Genomic DNA, 12,524 nt, shown 5'->3' with positions numbered 1-12,524 from the left:
GTAAAACCCATGACTTTTGGGGATCATCTGGTTGTCAGACTCCAGGAATATTGCCCAACACCAAGTCGTACAATGGAGTTTCCATGACCAAAGCCTCAACTGAACCTACATACTATGGCGTGTCTACTTCAATTCTTGCAGTAGGAACATCACGCACAGTACCATCCAACATAATGCACTTTTTACTGACCTGCATAAATGATGACGGATCAACCAGCGACTTCTTCACGACTACCGTACTGCATCCAGTGTCTCTGACACAATACATCTACCAACTAAACCAGTCTTTACCGGCATATTTCCAGCTACACAAACTGAACTCACAATTGGTAGACTCTCCTTCTCAGCCGTCTCACCTTCCAACACTACCTTCTCTACAGGTGACTTATCCCTTGCTTGGATAAACTTAACATCAGATGCAACTATCAGATGCCCTGATCTACACTTGGTCTGCATATCCACGCAGGTCCCAACTGAACTTGATTCAGTTACTTCCTTGATTGCTCCTACTTTCTGTTCCCCCACAGTGGGTTACTTTTTATACTGTTTTCTGGCAGGACAACCACGAAATAAGTGATCAGATTTGTTACATATGTAGCAACTACGCCTGATAGACGCCCCTGAATACACACTCGAGCTAGAATCCTTCTGAAGAACTTTACCACTAATGACTTTATCTTTAGACTCACTGGATCCCAGACCTCGATGTGCATCTGCGTACTGATCAGCCACATTAGCCATTTCCACAGCATTCTCTAACTTCCTCTCCTTTAGAAAAAAGCACAGTGGTCTGCTACATGTCATAAGGAACTGTTCCCTCAGCAACAAGTCGCATAGACCTTCATATGCTCTAACAGTATCACTCAATTCAACCCACCTGTTCAAGTAGTTTCGTAATCTGGTTACAAACCGTAAACATGATTCATCAACTTCAATCTTTGAATTTCTAAACTTCACCCTAAAACCTTCATCATTAAGACAAATCTTTTCAAAAGTGCCTGCTTCAAGGCCTGATAATCATATGCTGTCTCAAACTCCAATCTAGAATAAACTTCTAAAGCTTTTCCTGTCAACAAAGCACTGAGGATATTAGCCCACTCTTCCTCCAGCCACTGATTACAGGTAGCATATCTTACAAATCTATTCAGATAAGAATCCATATTGTCCCTTTTTCATCAAATGGGGGTAGTTTTGGTTTCGACATATTTTGACTTGGTAAAGGAATGTGGCTATGTCTGTCCTGGTTAGTTTCTAACTCTTTCATTTCTCTCTCATGAGCTCTACACTTAGCTCCCTCCTCTCTTTCCAAATTGGCTCTTTCAAGCAGCAATTTCTCTTTTTCTAATTCTATTGCTAACTCTCGTATATAAATATACACATATAAAATATACACACACTTGCTTTGAAACTCACCCACATATTGCACCATGGATAGCAAACCCAAATGGTTTAAGTTTGTCATATCCATCGATGTGTATGAGATAATTTGGTCCTTTGTTGTAACACAAACGTCTTGTAAAACGGCGATATCTACGACCCATAACCCCATCGAGGTCAATTGTCCTCAGAAGGTTCATGACGTAGTCCATGGAAAAAAAGAAAACAACATGATTATTACTTACCTGTGGAAATTATATATCTAGTAATATAAAAATCTCTCTCTCTATCTAACTCTCTCTCTCATTCTCTGTCTCTAATCCTCTATCTAATTCTCTCTCTCTCACTCTCTCAAACTCTCTCTATCTAACCCTCTCTCTCTAACTCTCACTCTCTCACTCTCTCTAACACTCTCTCTCACTCTCTAACTCTCTATCTAACCCTCTTTCTCTCACTCTCTCTAACTCTCTCGCTCTCTAACTCTCTCTCTCTCACTCTCTATTTAACCCTCTCTCTCACTCTCTCTCTCTCTCATAAAACAATAAAACGCGCATAAGAATTCTCAAACCATGCACATTGCGCAAACGTGCCGTCATGCTCCTGTAGCCAAGGCAACGGAAACTTCCTTGTAGTTCACTCTGAAAGATCATTTGGGCATGAGAACAATGCTGGAACATAAATTCATTTAAACTGTAAATATATAATGCCATTGTATGAAATATTGTTAGTGGACGTTTAACACCGTAAAATCGATAAATACAAATGTAATCTTATTCATAATATTCCAATGTTTTTGTGTATACTTGATTTATTCTTTTAACAGTTAGAGACATTTTAAATAGATTGTGTGGTTATGATGTAATATGATATACCTGAACAGCATGTACTACTCTCTGATGATCAATAACTTCACTGCGTCCACGAAGACCAAGTGATCTGAGTTTTCGCTTCAGCATTCTTACACTTCAAACATATTATATCTTCTATAAATTATTATGAGAGATAATGTTGAAACGGCTGTAAACATTTATACGATTTTCTCTTGATCTGATTTTGGGGGGTGGGGTGGGTTTGTAATTTAGGTTAATCCATCAACACAAATTCACTTCTCAACCGACATTATGAAGATACATCCTTCGCACATACATTCTGTTGCATTCATGTTAACACAAAAGACGATTAACTTGACTGTCATGAGCAAAGGAATTCAAACTGAAAAAGGAGAATGTGCATTAAGCTCTTAGTTCTTATGGAAACGCAGCCTTTTGAATTTGAATATAGATTATCCACGTAGCATATTTGAATATTAGATGAACTAAACATATAAATATCGTGATTGTTACCGAGAAGAGAGCAAATTTCATCGTTGGTGTAGCCAGCTTGAAAATATTCCCTGATAACTTCTTTCCCTGAAAAGTAGGCAAATACTGTCAAATACTTCCGGGAATTGGAATACAATAATTCACGTTTTTATGACAATATTTAATTCTTAGAGTACTTAACTACAACAAACGCCATGTTTATCCAAAGAAATAGCCAATGGCTTTCAGTTTTCTCCTGCTCTTTGGTTCATTATTGCAAATGGCGACAAAGCTTCTTTTTTAAGTAGATCATGCGCAGTCAGCGCAGATAGGACGGAATGATGGGAAATATCGCTTTCTCGCTTTATCCCTTTCTCGCTCTATCGCTTTCTCGCTCTATCGCTTTCTCGCTTTCTCGCTCTATCCCTCTGTCGCTCTCTCTCTCTCTCTCTCTCTCAAAGTCATATGATGAAAGAATCGGATGTATTTTGAATAGTACATACTATAAATCATGAAATTAACGTGAGAACTGATTAAATGCGACAAATACGAGTGGACTTAATTAATTAAACTTTGCATTTATGTCTCAGAAATGACTGTTGATAAGACGGCCTCACTTCACACTTTGAATAGCGGAAATACCAACTTAAACTACTATCTATTTTCACATTACGGTTTTTGACAAAAATATGTCATTCAAACACAGGAAAATACGTCAGGTTATTGCCACGACGATAGGGCTTCAATCAATTACCTTTTTACGCAGAAATCCGTGAATTGTTTTAAAAATCACATACGTCTGTACAGATAAATAACGTTAAAGTAGATAGTGAGAAGTTTGGCCCACCATAGGTATAATTTTAAATGAGATTGGAAAAATCTCAGCTATCATGTATGAAAAACCCACCTCAGTAGAAAGCGATAGAGCGAGAAAGCGATAGAGAAAGAAAGCGAGAAAGCAATAAAGCGAGAAAGCGATGTCCCCTCTCGGCCACCATAAATACCATCAAATGTGCAAACTGCAGCGGTGATCACATGTCCACTTCAAAATCATGTCCCTCTTTTGTAACACAAACCAAAATTCTGAAAATAAACTCCACCAATTATATTTCATTTAGAGACGCAAAGAAACTGGTAACAAGTGAATCAACCACTTCCACCTCTTCACTGACTTATTCTGCTGCAATCGCCTCTTCTCCTACCAAAGCTGATAATGGTTGTCAAACAGCACTTAGCTTGGTGTCAAATGTTCAGAAAATATTGTACCAAATTGATACTGATGATACCAGCACTTCATATTCATCAGCTTCCCAAACTGAACCGCTGCCGGAAACTCTAACCTTGCCCGAACCTGAAACTCAACCAGACACTGTACCTGACTTGTGAACAAATAGACCGCTTTCGAAAAGTGAAAAAAAAAACGTAAAGAAGAAGCAAGGGCCCTTAAACATTTTGCGGAGCCTTTGCCACTGATTGTTCCTCTGGAGGTTAATAACCCTTTTGAACCTCTGGATATGGAGGCTACTCAATCGCTGCCATTTTAGCCGTATTAAACAGTCATTCTTGCTTGCCGTAAAAGGTGACTATGCTTGTCGTAAAAGGCGACTAACGTGATCGGGTGGTCAGGCTCGCTGACTTGGTTGATGCAAGTCATCAATCCCAATTGCATGGATCGATGCTCATGATGTCAATCACTGGATTGTCTGGCCCAGACTCGATTATTTACAGACCGCCGTCATATAGCTGGAATATTGCTGAGTGCGGCGTTAAACAACAAACCAATCAAAACAGTCATTCTGAAACGTGTTGGGTCGGTCGGTATGCGGTTTATAGGTATATCAAGTGATATCACCACTATGCCCGATTGTCATGTAAGTTATATAGTAAGTTGACTTGAATTATTTTTTCGCAAAATTATGTAAACGGCTGATTCAGGTAGATTTGCGACACACTTAAATGATGCCATCGTTGCCATCCTTGAGCCTGTGTATTCAGTTAGGTTAGTGGTTCGGAAACCTGAAACCTTGCGATTTAGCAGCACTTGTGATTAATTTGTTTGTTGATTAACGCCGCACTCAGGACGGCTGTATGACGGCGGTCTGTAAATAATCGAGTCTGGACTAGACAATCTATTGATTGACATCATGAGCATCGATCCACGCAATTGGGATACAATGACATGCATCAACCAAGTCAGCGAGCCTGACCACCCTATCCCGCAAGTCGCCTCTTACGACAAGCATCGTCGCCTGTCACGGCAAGTATGGGCTATTCTACCCCGGATCTTCACGGATCAGTACTGAGTGGGAGAAAGAACGTATGTTGTTTAACTTCACTTCAGCAATATTTCATCTGCATCACGTCGGCCTGTAAATACTCAAGAAAACCAGTGGTTGACACTATCAGCAAAGCCCCACGCCTTCTGTATAATATTTCTTATGTGACTGTACCCGTTAACTAGAGCCAAGTATTTGAATCTGACCGGTCGGTCGATTTAGACGCCTCTTACGGAAAGCACCCGTGAAGATCCGGGTTAGAATCGGGTCTTCAGAAACCCATGCTTGTCGATCAGGTGGTCAGGCTCGCTGATGTGGTAAATGCATTTCATCGTATCCCAATTGCGTAGATCGATAAACTTCCATTAGAAACGCATTAAACTACTGACTGGTTTATTTGTTTGTTGTTTAACGCCGCACTCAGCAATATTCCAGCTATATGACGGCGGTCTGTAAATAATCGAGTCTGGACCAGACAATCCAGTGCTTGCAATCCATCTCTCACTCAGTACTGATCCGTGAAGATCCGGGATAGAATAACAACCCATGCATGTCGTCAGAGGTGACTAACGGGATCGGGGAGTCAGGCTCGCTGACTTGGTTGATGCATGTCATCGTATCCCAATTGCGTGGATCGATGCTCATGTCAATCACTGGATTGTCTGGTCCATACGCGATTATTTACAGACCGCCGTCATATAGCTGGGACACTAGTATTGCAGAGTGCCGCGTTAAACAAAAAAAACAAAAACAAACAAATCATCAATTATGAGAACATAATAGTTTTTGACAGCATCTGATGGCAACTTCAGCATCACCTCTTCTTTACTCAGATGTCCATCTTGCAAACCTGCTCATGAGTGGAGAGTTTTGGATTTGAGAAACTTGGTAGAGGCTGACGTAAGTACTGAACAAGGACCAACATACAAAAAACACCAATTCGATGAGTATTTAAGTTTTGCTATTTATTTATTGGCAGTGTCAATGATTCATTGCAGCACCATTAAGGAATTTTCGACAGCATGGACACCACGCAGCCAGTAGATTCGGAAATATAAAAGGTAGCTCAATTGTAGTGATTCAGGAAGCTGCTCTTCGCCATCTTCATCTTGCATACCTTATCAAACTGGTCATTTTGCGCCACAGTCAGCCAGTGCGTCCAGTCACCTGCTCGACCTACAACAGACATTATTTCATCTACAGCCTACTGCGAAACAAATTTAGGGAGCGGCCATATCATCTGTACTTCCTACAAGGCGAGGTATATGTAAATTAATTTCATTTGGTTGGTTGGTTTGTTGTCTAACGCTGCACTCAGCAATATTCCAGCTATATGACGGCGGTCTGTAAATAATCGAGTCTGGACCAGACAATCCAATGATTGATATCATGAGCATCAATCCACGCATCTGGGATCGATGACATGCATCAACCAAGTCAGCGAGTTATGGTCCTTGCTCCGTGCTTTTCATACTGCGTGAAATGGGGACAAGTTCTCTCAGAAACTACTGAAGTTACGTGAATGAAGGTATGCATGCTTATCTTAGAAATACTTGTCAAGACAGTTCGAAAATTGGTCCCGTCATGTATGTTCTTTACAGAGTTACGGCCCTTGATCCATGTCACTTGGTGCAATCGGGACACGTTTTCTCTGAAAAGTTAGCTCATCTAAGAGATATCTACCAAGACGAGTTATTTTTCCCAGAGAAGCGGCCTTTTGTGTGTATTAGATTCACATTTATTCTTTTCTTCTGAGGGCCAAGTGCCTATCTCTTCTTAAGGCTTTATAGGACTCTTTTTTATAGTGTATATTTACTACTGTATGAACAAACAAAATTCTAATGTGCCCCATGGCGGGGAAAAGTGATAACGCTGTTTTCTTGATCGTTATTGTGCCACGTCGTTTCGTCGCATGCATTGTAGCACCTTCCGCCCTTGTTGAATGCAAGGATCTAATCAAATACGCGGGCTCTGTTATTAGGTTGGGGGTTGTAACTTGAGTTAGTTCTGCAGTTCTCCACACATTACCGATTGAAGAGCCGTACAAGATCTTCAAGTAAGGGCGCTACAGCCCTCATATAATGATGCTTCAGTGACTCGTTATATACCCAAATGACGTTCCTGACTGTTTCCACCCTTTGCAAACTCGTGCCGAAACTCAAGCATCTGACACAACCAACACCATATATTTTTGTTTGTTTTTGTTTAACGCGCATTCAGCAATATTTATGATAAATGCCGGCGATTTGTAAATGATGAAGTTTGTACCAGACAATACAGTGATTGATATCTTGAGCATCGAGCTATGCAGTCAGCGAGCCTGTCCACCCAGTCCTGTTAGTCGCCTCTTACGACAAGCATGGCTTTTAACCCGGATCTTCATGGGGGCTATACTCCATTCATACAAAGACGCCAAGCTTCAAGCTTGATATTATATAATGTCAAATGTCACCTTACATCGATCACAATAGATTATTACAATTTTATAGTTGGTTTACGGTGTTTTTTTCTAAAAACCTTTGATTGGTGGTCGAAGTAAATATAATTTGCTTTCATGTTTTTTAATGGTAGGTAAGACGAGAAAAATGTCAAATTAATGTGGCATTTTTGTGAGTACCAATGATGCTGGTATCCCTCTGTTATTCAGGGAAACGGTTTATGGATTTGTAAGATTGATAGTTTAGCGGTAATGAAATGGCTCCAAACTGGAATTTTTCCACATTCCTGATTTTTTTAATGTCGGCTAAAATGTTAACAAAGCAATACAAAGGCAAAATCATACATTTGTATCGCGAATTCTTTTAAAATTCATTTTGAGGAGCTTATTTAAGAAGATTTTTTTTTTATTGTTCTCAGAGTTTGGGATTAATACAGTATTCCGTCAAAAACATATTTCGGACAGCACAGAATGACACAATACACTCTTTAAAAATTAAAGGGTTGGAAACAAACATTGTCCTATTTCAAACCAAAAAAGTTACCACACACTCTTAGACTCAAACATGACATGTATCAACAGAGAGTTAAGAATCAAATGCTGAGAATAAAGGTTAAGAAGAAATTGTTACCACTTATTATGGAATTGAAGAAATTATTTTTTGGTTTTAGTAATATCTTTCAACAAACAGTGCCGGCGTGTAGAGTCTGTATGAATCATGATAGATAGTAGAAAACGTCAAATTTGAAACAACGTCAAAATGGAAACAAACACGGATGTGTTTCGAATAGAAAGTCAGCTGTTTACTGATACATGATGCATATCTCCCAAATCAAGGTTCTCCCCTTGATTCTGTGAGTTATACGCAATAGAGGAATAATATACAAAATAAAATAGTTTTTTAAGTTGAATGATCATTAAATGTTTGTGAGTATTAACCTTTTCTTATTGTCTTGCCATCACCTGCAAGGACTATTGCTGACAGCGGTCGTTTTGGTGGCTGTGTGCTAAACTTGCATATCTGTGCAATGTTGGTGGCGGTGTCAACGTCACACGCCTTTCCTAAATACTCCGACATCTTTTGAATCGATGAGACGGGATCCTGCAAGTGGACAAGATAGTTTGCAGATATACGTTCCAGTCTCCATACCATGCGTGGAACTCCTCCACCATAACTTTATATATTTAGAATTTAGAGACTTTTTCTCCGAAAATGAAATTGTCATTGAGGTACTGTTAATAAATCATTGTAATTTTCATACTGAACTGCCGTGCAAAAGGGAGCATACACTTGAAAACTGGATTTCACCACATCATTACAAACGTTATCAGAACGTCACCAAAACACTGCAAAATTAAGGCCTAAGACACAACTGTGATGCCCGTATCAAATACATCACCAGCTAAGAAACACTTCACCATTCTTGTTTGTTTCATTATTAGCCACGAAACAGCGTGAAATAGCCTACCCACTATCGCTCCCATCTTCCCGAGGGGCGGTCGGGTAGCCTAGTGGTTCAAGTGTTCGCTCATCACGCCGAAGACCCTGGTTCGTTTCCCGACATGGGTACAATGTGTGAAACCCATTTCTGGTGTCCCCCGACGTGATATTGCTGGAAAATTTGCTAAAAGCGGCACAAAACCATACTCACTCCATCCTCCCGAGGCAAGGGAGTTAACTGACTTGTAAAAGTCCAGTTTCCACCCTTGCCGAACCAGACTGAGATTTCTGGGTTCGATCGTAGAGCCACCAGTGGCTTTTACGAGTTACGTCCCTTCTTTGTCCTGCCTAGTGACCAATCAGATTCCACCTCTCATATCACTTGCATATGCTTTTAACAAAAAGGCGGTGCCAATCAAGAAGATCTGATCGATAATCAAGATCTATGGTGAAATTAACGGGTCTTACTTTGCGAAGTGCAACAAATCACGTGAGGAACTTGATTAAAAACATGAAAATCTTTGGAAAATTTCTGTTGACGGCATGTTGACGGTACACATGCTTTGCAAATCCTGCAATCGATCGAAATCTGCACTACAGTTTACGAACCGAAAGTCAATTTCGTTTCGCGATTTTGATTTGACTATGCATACACTCGTTAGTCCAGCCAACATATAACACCATAATTCCAGACTAATTCGGCAGGGTTGAAGCTTAACTTAGTCAGTTGGGGCGAACCGGGATTCGAACCCACAATCATGGGTTTCTGGCGTGCCCAAGGGACGCAGCTCTGCACAGCGAATCGCGGCGCCTTAAGTGACAAATTATGAACTATTGAATTAGCATACCTTTTTCATGTCTTCATACTGCAGTAGAAATATAGACAAATCGGGATTATCTGCCCTTGCCTGTTCCCAGTCTAGTACATGGTCGAACCAGGAGCCATACTCCACTGTAAAGGAAGCAATCAAGAAGAAGAAGAAGAATGCTATGTTATTATTACCCTGGTCAATGGATCAGTGTGCACTCAAATTAAATGTTCAGCTCACTGAGCAGTACATAATTCAAGCTGCCGTATGAGGTGCTGAAGGGTTAACAAACACATTCTCATCCTACCGGGTACCCATTTAATGTTGTGAGAAAATGCTGGGAAAATGGGTTATCCACAGAATTAATACACAAACAGATCCCAGCCCTACCCACACCCGTCTCATCCCAGAATATTAAATGGCCGCACCCGTGAAGATCCGGATCAGAAAAGGTCTTCAACAACCCATGCTCGCCGCTCAAGGCGACACGTTTGTCGTAAGAGAGATCAGGTTGTCAGGCTCCCTGACTTGGTTGATGCATGTCATCGTATCCCAGTTCCGTAGATCGATGCTCATGGCGTCAATCACTGGATTGTCTGGCCCAGACTCGATTATTTACAGACCTCCGTCATATGGCTGGAATATTGGTGAAGGCGGCAAACAAGAAACAAACATTCATGGCTTTCAACCGTTACCTTCGCCCTCAAGAAAGGACTCCAAATAATCGTCCCAAGTACCGTGGTACAACTTGACAGGAACATGGCCCTCATAGCTGCGGACTGTCTTCATGCCGTAGGTCATCGTGTAGTAGGATACAGCGACTGACTTGGGGTTACGCTGGAGGTAGATGACCTTGGGCTTCTTAGTGAGAACCTCGTTTGGAAGGAACCGGAAACGGAAGTGGCAGCCCAGAATTCTTGGTGACGGGGTTCTGTCCAGTAGTTTCATGGACGTGAAGTCTAACATGTCGACATCGGAGACACTTTCCTTGGACTGCATGTCACCATGTACAATGGATGATACCACTTCCCACAAACTATGGGTACCTTGGAAAGGCACATGTATTGTTCCATTATTTTCATCTATTAATGTTATCAGAATGCATGAAAAACACTGATATATGTTCACTGAGAAACATAAAAAATATAACTTATTTCTACAACATGACTCTAAAATGGCAGTCTCTAACTGATATATGCAGAGATGGTGAGTGAGTATGGTTTTACGCCGTCTTTAGCAATATTCAAGCAATATAACGACGGGGGACACTAGAAATGGGCTTCACAAATTGTACTCATGTCGGGAATCGAACCTGGGTCTTCGGTGTGACGAGCGAACGTTTTAACCACTAGGCTACCCGACCGCCCTTGATACAGAGATAAGAGGATGATTAGAACGTATGTATGGAAAGTTGTCAAAAAATACATTGATTAATCGCCACATTCATTGCGACATAAAAGTAATTCAAAGTTGCTTGTCTTCAAATAACATCATTTATTTGGATATAAAGCAAGTGGCCATTCTTCATATTTATTCTTTATTATAGTTAATGCTGCAAATGGCTTTAATATATATGTTTGATATATCTATGTAACACACATTAGTTTTTGTAGATACAATGTAGTTCAATAAAGCTTAATTGTATAAAGAGTTACTTAAATTTAAAATAAACGAATGATTCTAAACCATGACATTGTCGAATGCTTGATTCTGAATGGTTAAAAAGAGGTTTCCTTTTTTATACATTTATACATTACTATTTTATACATTTTTATACATATTTATACATTTGAAACTTCGCGCTAAACCGTTCGCTTCCAAATTAAAAATAAGAGGTATCTACTCTACAATGGGACTACATCAAATTTCAAAACACAGTAGGTTTATCTCCTATTTGCCTGGACCCGTGGAGATCCAGCTTAGACTTGATCTTCAGCAACCCATGCTTGCCATAAAAAGCTTGTCGTAAGAGGCGACTAAAGGGATCGGGTGGTCAGGTTCGCGGACTTCGTTGATGCATGTCATCTTATCCCAGTTCCGTAGATCGATGCTCATGACGTCCATCACTGGATTGTCTGGTTCAAACTCGATTATTTACAGACCTCCGTCATATAGCTGGACTATTGCTGAGGGTGGCGTTAAACAAAAAACAAACATTCATGTCTTTCAATCGTTACCTTCGGGATCGGGTTGTCAGGCTCGCGGACTTGGTTGATGCATATCATCTTATCCTGATTGTCAATCACTGGTTTGTCTGGTCCAGACTCAATTATTTACAGACCGGCGTCATAAAGCTGGAATAGTGCTGAGTGCGGCGTCAAACATCAAACAAACAAAACGTAATTACCTGACTTGGGGTAGCTACACAATAGCACATCCTCTGAAGTGAGCTTCATCTCCTTCACTCGCCGCATATGCTCATCAAAGGGTATGGGCAGGCTCCCTCGGTAGAAGTAGCAGTCTTCATACCGATTCACAGACATACTGGCACCGCCACCGTCCTTCAGCTCCACCAAACTTGACATCTTGCCTACAGAGACAAGGGCAAAAGGTAAAGTACGACAACACAATCAAGCGGCAGTCGGGACCCTAAAATACATGTTGCTCCAAACACTTGTACACCTAATTTCTTTTAGCCGTATTAAACAGTCATTCTTGCTTGCCGTTAAGGTGGCTATGCTTGTCGTAAAAGGCGACTAACGGGATCGGGTGGTCAGGCTCGCTGACTTGGTTGATACATGTCATCGATCCCAATTGCGTAGATCGATGCTCATGATGTCAATCACTGGATTGTCTGGTCCAGACTCGATTGTTTACAGACAGCTGTCACATAGCTTGAATATTGCTGAGTGCGGCGTTAAACAACAAACAAAGAAAAAAATG

The 12,524-nt window shown here is 40.7% G+C and overlaps 1 protein-coding gene across 1 annotated transcript; it reads right to left on the bottom strand.

The window, feature by feature from the left end:
* Positions 1–6,020: 6,020 nt before the first annotated feature.
* On the bottom strand, positions 6,021–12,166 carry LOC139472489 (sulfotransferase 1B1-like). The gene is made up of 5 exons (XM_071254966.1): positions 11,989–12,166; positions 10,337–10,687; positions 9,681–9,784; positions 8,331–8,493; positions 6,021–6,130 (listed from the first exon to the last, which is right to left on the bottom strand). Exons 1-5 carry the CDS (start codon positions 12,164–12,166, stop codon positions 6,021–6,023), a joined length of 906 nt encoding a protein of 301 aa, XP_071111067.1.
* Between the last annotated feature and the right edge of the window lie 358 nt (positions 12,167–12,524).

This window comes from Haliotis cracherodii, unplaced genomic scaffold (assembly GCF_022045235.1).
Source record: "Haliotis cracherodii isolate W230 unplaced genomic scaffold, xgHalCrac1.p SCAF_24, whole genome shotgun sequence".
NCBI classification, from domain to species: domain Eukaryota; kingdom Metazoa; phylum Mollusca; class Gastropoda; order Lepetellida; family Haliotidae; genus Haliotis; species Haliotis cracherodii.
This window is presented reverse-complemented; position numbering and strand designations above follow the sequence as displayed.

Coding starts and splice junctions, on each gene's coding strand:
- LOC139472489 (XM_071254966.1), bottom strand. CDS start 12,166: ATGTCAAGTTTGGTGGAGCTGAAGGACGGTGGCGGTGCCAGTATGTCT. Junction 10,688..11,988: donor GTGTAGCTACCCCAAGTCAG/GTAATTACGTTT, acceptor TGCCTTTCCAAG/GTACCCATAGTTTGTGGGAA. Junction 6,131..8,330: donor TGGCAAGACAATAAGAAAAG/GTTAATACTCAC, acceptor TGTCTGTTGTAG/GTCGAGCAGGTGACTGGACG.